At 27.8% G+C, this 14,770-nt stretch overlaps 1 protein-coding gene across 4 annotated transcripts in view; it reads left to right on the top strand.

Annotated features, from left to right (window-relative positions):
* LOC106688273 (homeobox protein caupolican) overlaps positions 1-14,770 on the top strand; it is a 225,909-nt gene that overhangs the window by 80,224 nt on the left and 130,915 nt on the right. For all 4 annotated transcript variants that reach the window (XM_067048177.1, XM_067048176.1, XM_014432665.3 and 1 more), the window contains exon 2: positions 11,577-11,693. In XM_067048177.1, coding sequence (XP_066904278.1) covers positions 11,577-11,693 — 117 coding nt within the window. The remainder of the gene's footprint in view (positions 1-11,576; positions 11,694-14,770) is intronic.

Here is a 14,770-nt window from a genome sequence, read left to right as displayed (position 1 = left end):
AAAAATAGTCTATTGTGGGACACGAAGTAGCATATGTTCATTTGCTAACTAGCGCATGCGCAATCCTCCGCTATCTTTTAACACTTGATAATTAGTGAAACTCCAGTTAGTGTAATTAACATATCAAATAAAGATAATGAGAATTGTAATATCAAAATAGTATAATATACATCAGTATACCGTAAACGAACAAGGGAGTGAATGAAGCAAGCTTCGTTGAGGAACATTAGTCATTGGTATGATAACAAGCCTTTAACAACTGTTCATTGCTATTGTGGTGGCTCCACTTAGACTCAGTCCACTTAATCTTTACACATTCTTACTTAGCCATTCTAGTTCAGTAAAAACAGCTTAAAATTTAACTGGACCTAAAATCAAGTTTAAAGTAATATTTGTCAACGGATTCTTATGTAAACATGTTTGAAAAATACGATAGTTAAAAGTACAAGATTTCCAGAGAGTCATAATACTAATATGGCAAAGTATTCATAATGGCCGACGTATATTTTTAAGTATATTGCGAATAATTCGTAAACTATTATAAGTAGCTGAAATATCATTATAAACTACTTGCACTTAAAAAGTTTTAATTTGAGCCCTATTGGAGGAAATCGTTATCTTCAATACTTCCTGAGATAAAAAAAAAAAATCGTTTTGTGAATTTATTTTGCCAAATATCATCAAAACTATTATTCTTGGAAAAATCATCATTATATACTAATTCATAATGTATTTAACCATCTTCAAAGTGGACCTCAATAGAACTAATATAACAGCTAAAATCGCTTGACTACTACAATGGTTCATTGTACTTTGGCACCAGAACAAAATATAATAGATAAGCTCACAACAACCGAAGAACTAGAAGTAACTATAACAAAATGTTTAGCGAAATCAAGTAGGTAAATTTAATTTTTGGGATAATATCATGATGTTTATATTGATACTACATTTCACTTCAAATTACTGAATCATAAACATCCAACCTATTTATATGATTGTTACTTAACAATAATATGAATGAAACAAACTACTGATTCTTTTAATCAAGTATAACCACTAGGACATAAATTTAAGAACAATAGAATAATGAAGTAGAGGTTAGATTATCTGTAGTGTTTTTACAGCTAAACTGACGGCGATTTTGAAACAGCGAAAAGCTGTTTAGCTAGTCTAGTCATCAATAATAGTTTGCTCTTGCTCTCTGAGAACCCTTAAATCCTTTCTAAATTCGAACATGGGCCGCATTTGATCATTATAAACATAATAACATTAGTGAATTACTGGGCCTCGTCCCTCAATGTTCAATAAAGTCCATAAAAAGTTATGTGTTGCTGATCTCAAGGAGAGCAGAAGACGTACGACGAAGGTTTTCTCCGTCCCTATATTCCTAACGGAGAAGAGCTTGAGATTTTCGATTACTTCTCATATTTATTATCATAAGTATACTCATAGCAACTTTGCCTTAAACAAGGAAGTAGCCAACAGAATTTCAAAAGCCAATAGATAAGATATATTTTCAATATTATATTTGACAAGGTAGATAACCAGGTATATGTATTCTCCACATGTTTAAAGCTGTTCACTTACAGATTTTCGGTTCTTTGAGCTCAATGAAGTTAGACAGACAAATGAGCCATACGACTTGCACAAAAATGAAATATTCCCACCGAGAGATAGGCATATTCATATCAAGATATGAAGTAACTGGATAAAGAATGAGATAGCAAGAGAGAGGCAAGACGGTTGGCTTCCCTTTTTTTACACCCTCCTCCAGAGTAACTCAGATGGGTTTGTTATTGACATTATCTGAGCTTCTTCAGTAATAAGTTATCATATTATCAGTTCCTCTGGTGTGCTTTGGCCTTAAGAGATCAGCAACTGTTCAACAGTTCGCTTTGAACAGCTCTAACAAAGCCCTGCAAGCGAAACGTCGGACATTAAAATAGTTTTAAACTATTTGTTCTTCTTTTTTTGACCGCAACCCTGACCATCTTCTTATAAATAAATTTAATAGAGCATATTTTTATTAATTATATCGGAGTAATGTTATTAGCGTATTAAAATACTTTTAAATAGATACTATTAGTTTTATTTACATAGCAGTGAAATTAATTTGCCTTAATTAAATGTTATGTCAAATTTAAATATCGTTATTTAAACAAATTCCATTTTACAAATTTAAACGTGTAATACCAATCTGTATGTAAACACATCTTTGAATCACATAAAATACAAAACATTTATGACACTGACGAATGATCTAAAAAATAACTAAATTATTAAAGTTTTAAAAAAATAAATAGACTTCTTTCAATCTAAAATTTATTAATATAAAATATAATTTAATTTCTTTTTTATTATTTTTATTTTTGAGTAATTTATCAGAAGTAATATGAATCAATTATTAAAACTAATTCAAAAGTTTTATAATATTTTATTCTTAAACATTTTTATCTGTTATTTATCTTTTAATATATTATCATTAATTTAAAAATCTTGATATAACTATTACACAACATATTATGTAATGTTAACATTGGTAGGGATATATACACACATATGAGAATAAATACATTATAGTATGACCAGGCATATTCCTTTGCGTATAAATTTGTACAAGTCTTACTCACCATTAATAAATTCTCAGTGCGTACTATATATTTTTTTCAATATTATCAAAATTTCAGATGTCAAACCATAGACAACTAGGAACGAACGACAATCAAACTAGGAACGAACCTAGTTTAGTTTAATGACATTATTTTAAACTGTTACTATTTATACAGATATAATGAATGACTATTCATTTCTGAGGGAAGTAGATAATGGTAGGAAATAAGAAGATATATGTTTCCCCATAAACAAACAATTAACATGTTTTATCGAGATATCAACCCAGGGGGTACATCCCTCTACCAATGTAAAAACAAAAAAGAAATAATAAAAAAGTATCGATTTCTTATTAGATATTTCTTATTTAAATATTATATCATGAGATTATATCTCATTGTTCTAATTCGTCCTATGAATGGCTGATGAAGGCTTAATATATTTTTTTTGTGTTAATATCTTGAAATATTTTTTAATAAACTTTATTTATTTAATAATCACAGTCAACTTTGTTTCAGTAATTCGCATATGAAAAATTTTCATTATATATATTAATATCAATAATGAACATAAATATCACTAATGATTGCTCTGTATATTTATTCGTTTACCAGTGTATGTGTCACAATTACCGTTCAATATCAAGATCAATCTTTCCGATCAAATACAATATTAATGACATCACATAATAAACATTACTTATTTGGAACATTGAAATGCTTCAATAAGCATACTGCGATGGACAGGGCCCACAAACATGTTGTCTTAACAACATACTCAACTGCAAATTACTTTAGAATAAAAGATAATTTCATCAACATCAAATGGCACATTGGGACACGGCCTGATTCACAAAAAATCCCCATTACGAAACAAAGAGAGCAGTAATATAACTGAAATTCACTATCTCATTCGTCTTCCAATAAAACAGCTTTGTGAAAAACAAAAAATGTCTTTTCAAGAATATATTAAAGACCGCTCAACAAAGAAACTATGACTCTTTCTTACTTAGAGTATCATACTTATTTTTTACTCTTACTTTTGCCTTTATTCTCTTACCCTTTACTTCTTAATTCGTAATTTTCTATTCTAATTTTTACATTGATAGTTTTAAGAACCAAGCAATTTTTTAAGAGCTGTAATTACTTATATATTAATAAATACAAATATAATAAAAAGAAGTGTGGGAAGCAATTCTTAGTTTTATTTTTATGAATTCAACTACTTATCTTTTCCAATAGTGAAAGGAATGATATATTGATAATCACTCCAGGAAACTAGGTAATAATGCTTATGTTCTTTTTTAATATCCAATTACACTTTATTGAATAGAGTGGTATCGGCATCGAACCTTCGGATTCGATAAACCTTTACTGTTATCATTAAAAATGGTTTTACCATCAAGTTTTCTTAGCTGGTTTCTTCTTTACCATCAGCCATGACCGTATTCTTCTATTGTATCAATATTTATTGACACTCCCTCTAGAAAGGCTATAGTAATATATAAAAAATGATTTTTCAGTATAAAAACCTTTTAGGCCTGATCTTCCTTCGATAAAAGCAATGAAGGTAGCTATCTGATTCTTAGCTAGGAATCAGTCTTCAGAAAAAAAAACACCAATTTGGTCAAAGGTAAGCTTTTTTTTTTTTTAATTTCTGAAAAGTTGGATAAAATATCAGTTTCAAAATTTTTAGAAGGACCTTTTTTTATTACTAACTGCTTGAAGTTTCATCAAAATTATATATAATTTTCGAAAACTTAATTTTTGTTATTTGATAAATTGATTGGCAACATAAAATGTTTTAAGATATCATAGAGTAAAAACCCAAATTACAACACATTTCAGTTATAAAGAGCATTCATCCAAATTAAATGCAATTCAGAACTATTAACAAATAATTGAATTAATGATTTCACGACGAATTTTTGTTTTGTAATATTTTAAATGTGTTACCGTTACGCTTTAATCTTGAAGAATATAACATTTTTAGAAAACAACCTAATAAAATTAAAATTTTCTATATAAGATACAAAGAACAAATGTAGTTTTTATTAAAAAATTGTAACAATAAATGTTAAAAATGTAACTTTGATCTAATTCAATCTCCATCCAGCGAAACGAAATATAAATAAAAGATCACTTCAAACTGCCTTACAACGCATTAAAACCGATAAAATAATATGTGTTTAAGTTATTTTATAAGTCATAGTTGCTGGTTTAAGTGGTTATAAGCCAAAAATTACAAGTTTTTGATTTTTATATTTGATTTGATGAAACTTCAAGCGGTTAGTAATAAACGAAGCTCCTCATAAAAATGTTGAAATAGAGATTTCATCAGTTTTTTAGAAATTAAAAAAAAGTCTTAACTATGACCTAATTGGTATTTTTTTTCAGTTTGATAGTTAAGGATTAACGACTGATTCATTGCTATTTTCGTTGCTTTTATCTAAGCAAGATCAGGCCAAGAAGAAGCTTTTGATGCTGAAAAATCGTTTTTTTTTAAAATATTATTATAACCTTTTTAGAGGGATCCAATAAATATTGATATTTAATTTAAATATTGATCAATATTTTAAGATTAATCAATATTATATTTGATTGATACTGGTGATAAAGAAGCATCCCGCTAAGAAAATTTGATGGTTAAGACATTTTAATAATAATAATAAAGGTTTAGCGAATCCGAAAGTTCGTAGCCGATACCACCGTATCGTTCTCGACGTCCCTCTAAACCTAAATTTAATAAATTAGTTTTAAAGCAATCCTCCCATCTACGTTTCCGTCTACTCCTCAGACGTTTAACCGTCAGTTCAGTGTACATTTTAAGGATCCTTTCGTAAGTAATTCCAACATCCTTACACCCCATCTTATAAGCCGCAGTACTGTTAGGCCCAATAATTATTTTACGGAATTATGTTTACCGAATGCTCTCTTAATTTAGCATTAAAACATTTTCATCGAATGCTCTCTTAATTTAGCATTAAAACATTTTTTCATAATAAAAATGTTAACAACTTTCACTCATAGTCAAATCTAAATACACTTATGTACAGTAAAATTTATCGAAAGAACTCTTCTTGACGGCAGCTCTGATGGTTTTCTATTAAATTGAAATTTATTTATTTTATTTTTTTATATTAAAAAAACAAGCAAATTACAAGTTCCAACCAAATATTTTCGTTTTAAATATTGTGTTATTTCCTATCTTCGCTTAAAAACAATTGGTTAATTTTTTTTATAATTGCTGTGGTTAGGCTTTGTTTTTATGATTCGTTGTGCACGATGTGAAGGAAGAGATTAAGATCCCTTTGTAGCGGTAGTTGTGGTAAATCAAACCGCTCATTAAGAGAAATATACATGGGACAGTTAGTCCTCGTTGGCTATGATTTAGATTGGGATTATAAAATACACGCGACAATTCATAGAGGCAACGCAATTTTTATTCTCTTCAATATCATTACGGTATAAAGTAATTACTTTTCAGGTCTGCTTTTCATATTCTGACCAGATGGGGGAGAGGGGAGGAGGAGGGGAATTCTTCAATAAACTACTATTAAAATTGAGTATTGTACTAACTTATATAGGGTGGACGGTTGTACTTATGCTTCGGACCACTCTTCAGTTTTTTCACAAGATAATTATTAGTGTGTAATTTGCTATGCAACTTTTTCAATTTAAAATTAAATGTTGAGATGTTGTGATGTTGAGAAGGTTTTTTTTTTTAAATACTACCATGTGCCTTGGACCAAAGCTTATCACTGATTAAAGATATATAAGTGGCATAAATTGAAAAGTAAAATATTTAGTATAAATAGAAAAATATGAAGAAATCTATTTTGAAAGAGGGATACGTTGATAAGATGGGGAATACGTTCTTGTCGAATTTAGCCAAAGGAGTGGGTCACCTGTGCACTACAAAGATTTTTTTAAATAATAATAACTTAGAGAAACTGAAGGTTCGATGCCGATACAACCAATCGTTCTATACATATATATGTTCAATTACGCCCCTCCAAACCCAAATCAGACTTAACGCAATCTTCCCATCTACGTTTCGGTCTACCTGTCGGTTCAGATTTCATCAATATTTTATGGATCCATTAAAATAAGCTCTAAAAGCTTACACGACCATCTTATTTACCACAAAGCTATCTCATGAATTATATTTATTGGCTACGTTCCTCTCAATTTGGTATTATGCAGCCTTTTAAAGTCTCCGGTGTATTCATCCTTTTTCTGTCTGAATATTTTACGTAATACTTTATTTTCAAAACTCTCAAAGCGCTGTTCTTCCATTAGTGTAATAGGCCACTTTCCATCCCAACATTATTAAGCTTATTGGTATAAGATTTATCAACTTTTTCGATATTCCTTGTTCGATCAAAATATTATACAGCTTCTGGTATTCAATAGAATCGTAGGTTTTTTTTAAATCTATATAAAGCTTAACTAATAATTAAGATTAACTTCGCCGATTTATTACAACTGTTTCCGTAAAATTAGACGCAATGAGAAAATTTGATCAATCTACGATTTTGCTTAAAATCTCAAAGATTTTATAGATTAATGCAAATATTTTGTATGATATAGAAAGAAGTGAGATTCCTTGATAGTTATTACAATCCGTAACTATCTCCGCCTCTTTTTATGAATTTGAATAAGTAGATACTCCCATTTCATTTCACTGGCATTTACTTAATTTTACCTTTTTACCCAAAATGTGCATTTTAGAAACCCCAGCTTTACCGCACGACTGAATAAGTTCACTACGAATATTATCAGATGCCGCGGTTCTTTAAGAATTTATTTTCCGATAGCTATTTCGACTTCCTCCTTAAACAATTCCTGTATCAACTTTTTGGCACTCTAGTAGTCAGCAGGAGGAAATTAACTATCATTTCTCGTGTTCAAAATACTCTTTAAGTGTTTCTTAAACACATACAACATTTTTTAACTTTAGGATTTGGTTAATTACCATGCCTGATTTTCAAATTCCTTATTAATTTTTTGATATAAATTTCATACCCTAGATTATTGTTCCGATGGAAACAAATAAAAATTTATTTATACTTTATTGTAATCTTATTTATTTTTGTAGTAAACATTTCTTTATAAGTAGGTTTTTTAAGAATTATCTAGCTTATCAGGTTTTTATGATCGAAGATACTCCAGGCCATGATGAATGGACCATTATAGATTTTTACGACCGCATAACAATAATTATAAATATATATTTTTTGGACAACTTTTCATATTTTAATTAAATTTAAAAAATACACACTACGCAGAAGTAATGGTGCTACCAGAAGAGATCCTTCTCGCAGTTGTTTTTTTTTTAAATTGTTTTAAAAAATATATATGAGTAAATTGTGATACTAACTACAACATCTACTCTTAGATATCTAAATATAATAAAGGTGATGAAAATATTATTATGAACTGAAAATAACCGTTCGATTCAAATATTAAAAAAAAAAAAAGTAATAACATTTTCTAGTGTAGTATTCTTATTATTTAATTCTTGAGTGAAGTGGAATTTATTCTGTACATCTTCAGAAACATATTCACCGTAGGTTTTAGACTTATAGTTTTCACCGTTCAATTTGAAATGAACAGCATGATTTCCCTGTAAATTATGACATAATAGTGAACCTTTATTATTCATTTATAACGATGTCTATTAATTCCATTAATGAAATATTTTAAATACTTATTATTTTTTTGTATGAAAATCTGTCAAGCAAATATGATCAATAGGTACATAAGAGATCTATCTGAATTAAAAAATAATATAATATCTATTTTTTTAATATATTGGTGGAACATAATTAATTTTAAAATAAATTATAATACTGGTACTCGTATAAGAAATTATTTTTAACTAGGATTTATTTATTTGTCATGGTTCAAAATAATATTTATACATTCATAAAATAATTTATTTTTATAAAGTAGGTACTAACTTTTAAATCACCATGGCAAATTCATGTTGAAGTTCATACTAAAATATACTTAAATGAATTATTCATTTATAACGATGTCTCTTAATTCCATTAACGGAAATTTTAAAATACTTAATTTTTTTTTTTTATTGTATGAAATAAAATAAGTCTAAATTGCGTTGTTTCATTTTTGCTACTTTACTACTGAATGTAGGGAAGCTTTGCATTAAGAAGAAAATAAAAATATTTATTTTCTAAAATAAACTAAAATGACATCCAGTAACAAATTTGACCTCTGCCAGTAATCAAATTTATGTTCGGGCATAATTAATCGAAATGTTAATTCGATTTTTGGTTACACTGATTACTCAGCGTTATTTTCTTCAGCTCATCTATAATTTGAGAACAGATAAAATAATTTAGCACAAATTAAATTGACTGAATTTTGAGAAAAATTGGGTTTATTATATTTAAGTCAGTACACTACTTCTTCATACTTTGAAAGTATTTTCTATGATAGGTACCTCCATGTTTCGAAAATGGATCATCCACTAGGCCCGCAATTCATTAATTAACCTTGAAATGTAAGTTATTACGTAAGTGATTGAAATAAGCAGAAAAATTTCCGTAGAAAGAAACTTTCTGACAAAGAAAATAAGAGGATAATAAATAAAAACGGAAGACAGAAATAGTGAGGTATTTGGCAGAAGTTATTTTTCCTCCTATCGCTAATAGGAAATATAATAATTACAAATCCAATTTCCATTTCACAACTGTATCTTACCTACTAATTTTTATTCGTCAATAAATATATAAAATTAAAAACAGAAGGTTTTATATATACTTATAATCATGACTAAAATAATTACACTATATTTTCGTTGTGTAAAGCTGTTTCAAATTAATTTTCAGAATAACAAATTTAAGAAATTTTGAAAATAATAAGATATGACCTTAAAATAAATACAATTACATATTTATAATTATATTAAAACTGGTTGTATTTGTATGTTACCAAACATTTGTTACTGAATTAAAATAAAAGTAAATATAAAGCAACACTACAAATTGATGTGTTAAGGATTTTGTTAAAAATCTAAATTTTTGAGGCATAGATATTCAATAAGAATAATTAATACAAAATAATAAAAATGAGAGATAATATTTAAATTGGTTAATTTCAAGAACAGGGTATTTTTTGCCGATTTTAATATAAATATTTTAGCCTACTTACTTTCTTCAGCCACTTTCTAAAGAGAAAAATCCACTAAAAAAAATTGAAAATATAATTTAATATTTACTATAAAATATAATATCGTGAGACATTTCCCAACTTAAAATGACCAATAATAGATGATCTATGGTATATAAATGAATGTGGTATGTGAATTATCTATGGTAAATAAAAATGGATTTTTTAAAAATATTTACAGACACTTTATTTATTTATCGCCCTACCCTGCCTATTTAGGTAATACGTATGTGGTTAAAATCATTAACAAGATACCTTTTTTCCGTTTAGAAATGTTGCTCCAACATATGCGACTAGTTACCTAAGTTAAAATATTTGATTTACTTTTTATTTTCAACATTTATTGTTAAAATGAATAAGGATCACAAGTTATTTGTGATCCAGTATAAATGATATTTTTATTCACAACTTGCTTATATGTTATATTATTATTTATTATATTAGCTCATATTTATCCAAAAAGATACAACCCCAAAATAAAGTTCACGAACTAGAGATACTTTTCATAGTTGACTAATGAATCGGACATCTATTTAATAGTTATTACTCCAGACAATACAAAATTTGACCAAAGATTGCCGTTATATGCTATTATACTTTTAATTAAAAAAAAACTTTTCTCTCTATTATATAAATAAAAGTTTTAGTGTGCACCATGCGATATTTAATTTTACACATAAGATGGAGTAATAAAAATGCTGGGATACAGACTTGGGAGAAAAATGTATTTGTTTTCTGCTTATACTATATTGAAAAAACTAATACAATTTGAACTACAGATTACATGTAGATTACAGTTATACAATTTTAGCAAGGAGTAGTAAAATTAAATGAAAAGCTCTATAATTTTTAAAACGGGGGTTGGTCCACCGTTAGGGTGGGGGAAGGTACACCCTTAAATTTTATTATTAAAATTTTAAAATTATTTCCTTTTTCATAATCAGGTATATTTTTTATATCTGCTCTTTTGACCGTATATATCAATCTTATACAAATATGCAATTACTTAAGTTGAATAAAACAAAATAAATTTTGTACATCGAGGTCTTTAAATAAAACCGGATTGTGGCTCTTTTTAGTAACACGTGAGCTCACCTCTCCCAGTCTACGGTTTGAATCTTTTTTAGCAAAACTAAGGTAAATTAGAATTCTTTTCTTAATATTCAGCTTCATATATATTTTATTTTTGTTAGAAGTAACATTATTGAAAAAATAAAATAAAATATTCCCATTGTATCTGTAATGAACTATTTTATCCGTTTGTTTATCTTTTTGTTAGAGATAAAAAAAGACTTAAGATATTTATCACTCGGACGCGATCGTTAGTGAATGTAGAGCCGAAATTCCGACTGGCTCATAAAACACACTGAAGGGGGGGTGGAGGGGCGTCACCTTTATCTAATATAAAAAGACTTCAATTTGAAACGAGCCCAAAAACATAAAACCCCATGAAGAGCTGTTAACAATTTACATAAACAAGTCTTTTTGTCGAAGGAGAGGACTGTTGAGGGGATAAGGAGGGTAGAAAGGGGGGGTGGGGAAGATGGCTACGCCGTGGGCCGGAGTGATTTATAAGGCGGTGGAGGGGAGTGAGGTGGGGAAGAGAGGGATCTGATTGGCTGTGAGGAAGGGGTGGGGGTGTGGTCACCTGCCCCTCCACCGCCGGCTCAGTCGCTCCCGGTCCGGGCTCGGGTGTGGAGCCTTGTGTTGAAAGATTGTAACTATTGAAAGAGGCTGAGAGCCGTCTTGTGTTTTGTGTGCCGGTAGGATGAGCAGCAGCAGCAACAGATCAGCATAGACAACAAACCTCCCACCCCGATGGCGATGTCGGCCTACCCACAGTTTGGCTACACTTATCACCCAACTTCACCAGCGGCCCCACAGGTAAGCACCACATTATTGTCACTATAGTTTCTGCATGAGATCTGCCACATCTACACTTTTTGTATACTCAGAAAGTATTGTCCTACCTAGCTCATATTGCTTATTTGTGATTTGTTGATATTCCGAAGTAGATTATTTTTATTAAGTAGGTTTTCTTATTAATTATCAGACTTTCCGCATGGCAATCGAATATATAGAATGATGTTAGAAAAAGATGAGAGACTTGGTATTTAAAGTAGCGCTTTTCTGACATTTTTTGAGATAGTGTGTAAGTTTTTTTTTTTAAATATTTTCTTTTCGATCTAGACAAATGAATGGTCAAAAGTATTCTGTCAAATATTGTCAAAATTCCTCCAACTTTTTGAATTATTTAAAATCCACCAGATTATTTTGCACAAGTTAAAGTTTCTTGTATATGTTTGAAATTTTTAATTAACTTTGTATACCTAAGCACGAACTGTAGATACAATTTTTATATAATTTTTTTGTGTATATCCTTATTTACTATCGACATGCTTCTTTTAAAATTAAGTAATTTGAATTTTTAACTGCTGTTATATAAATAAATGTATTTCTTATTCTCCTTTTAATTTTGAGATTACCATATAGTTACCATATTTCAGATAATAAAAAAAAAAAAAAAAATCAAAATAGATGAATTATATCTTTGCCATTTAATTTTTTTTAATGAACCATAAAATAAGTATACTCGTTTACAGTTTACAGTAAAGAGCTGAAGCTACACAATGAATTCGATTAATTTCTTATGCTTTTGTAAACAAGTTTTTTTTTCTATATTTCAACCAATACTCAGAGCTTACCCCTCGATTCATATTCATCATTCTAATATGTTGGCGTGCCCTAATTAAAATTCAAATTAAAAACGCATTCTTAATTTCATTAATATTTAAATTAATATAGCAAATTTATTGCCGCCTCTGAATTTATGGTTTCCGGCAGTACTTGAAGAGGGCAGCGTGAGAATAAAGTGCAACTCATAAATATTTATTGGCACTGTCGATTACAACATGTATGTTATTGTTAATTTGTTTACAACATGACTAAAACTTCAATCGCAGAACACTTATAAATTGAGGATTTACTGTTACATAAAGGCGTTGTATTTGTTGAACGGATTACTCTATTTTTTTTTAAATTAACCGAGCGAATTTCTTGGTTAAATTTTCGTAAGACGGACTTAATAAACTTGTGTCTTGTGTTCGACGGATTGGCAATATTTGCTTAAGAGACTGTATATCATTTTAAAGTCACTCCTAAATGCGGACTTTTTTTGCATGCTAACATTGAAACATTTAAAGGAGTTTTCAATCGGTATGTAGAGATGATAGTTTGATTTGAAGGAATGAAAATATAAATTTTATTTGATCTTATTGAGGAATATTAGTTTTAACTGAAAATAATAATTTATGGAATAAAAAAAAAAATTAAAACTATCTTGCTTAATTGATCTGTCAACCAAATATGATCAATAGGTATATAAAAGTTCTATTTGAATTAATAGATAATATATATTTTTTATATATTGGTGAGACTTAATTAATTTTAAAATGAATTATAATACTGGTAATCGTATAAAAAATTATTTTTAACTATGCTTTATTTATTTGTCTTGGTTCAAAATAATTTTTATACAAGCATAAAATAATTTATTTTTATAAAGTAGGTGTATTAACTTTTAAAACGCCATGGGCAATTAATGTTTAAGTTCATGATACTGAAAAATACTTAAATGAATTATAAATATCTTGGGGTGTGTGTAGTTAGATAATGTATATTAATATATTTTTGTTTATTTTGATGCAAGTATTTCATATTTGATTTTTCGCACATATTTTTTACTCCCAGATTTTTAGTAATTTATAATTAGAAAAATTTCTCAATCAAGAAACATCATACTTAATTTTTTAAAGGATAAACTGAAGAGCTTGTTTTAACATGGTCATTATAGATTTGTCCTTTTATATATCTAATAGGAAGTTTTAGTGCTAAACGAAACGCGGGTCAGTCAAATATAAATATTATTATTTTACCTTTTCTAACTGCATTTATATTTTTAATATGTGCTTAATAGCACATTTGTATGAATAGATTGATTTAAAACTCACAAGTGTTTCAAGCTGTTAAAAGGAAAATTTACAAAATACATAAAACTCAAAGCTTTTCTCTTTTCTTTTAAACTATCTTATTAGAAGATATCAGATTAAAATCTTTTAATATCCAGATTTATTAATTTCATATATCATTAACTAATAATAATTTACTACCTCATTGCTAATAAAATGTTTCAAATTACTGAAAAGTATATCAAACTCAAAATCGAATTTGAAATATATTGTTAAAGTTAGAATGAAAATCAGATGGCTTCAAATAATTGAAAAAAAAAAAATATAAGTATATTTTGTTTTATTATTTTTATTGTTGAAGATTACAATCTATCTAACCTATTTATGGGTAATAACAAAAATATTTCACATAATAATAAATAAAAATATCAATAATAATAAAAATTAAAAATAAGAAATATTTTAACTATTTTGAAATATTAATTTTCAGTTAGCTACATAAACATTATGTTGATTATAATATTTATAACTTTAGGAAGTCGGGTTACATTATTCTGAAATGTAATATATCTATGTACATCTAGTACTAAGAATTGTGTAATATTAGAATATAAAATAATTTATTATGTATTAAAAATATATTATAGTAACTGGGTTTAATCATATAAATATTATAAAGAATATTAAATTAATTTCATTGTGTGAAAAGAATTTGTATACCGTTTATTTTTCATATTTTGAACGGTTTTATTTATGAAAAAAAAAATCCTTTATGTTTAATTTTATTTCGTTTTAATTATTTTTTTATTTTATGTAATTATCTATTTACATTTAATCTTATTCTCATGATTAATTTTAAATTTATTATTAAAAACTACTCGTGCGTTTTATGGTTTGGTCTTATGTTATCGAATTTACCACTGTAAAGACTTAGATTAAACTATTTTTATTCTAAAAAGATTAAATTAATTATTCAACAATTATTTCAATTTA

This window comes from Halyomorpha halys, unplaced genomic scaffold (assembly GCF_000696795.3).
Source record: "Halyomorpha halys isolate HHAL.00 unplaced genomic scaffold, Hhal_1.1 Scaffold1096.1, whole genome shotgun sequence".
NCBI classification, from domain to species: Eukaryota; Metazoa; Arthropoda; class Insecta; order Hemiptera; family Pentatomidae; genus Halyomorpha; species Halyomorpha halys.
Note: the sequence above shows the minus strand (reverse complement) of the source record. Positions and strands in the feature narration are given on the sequence as shown.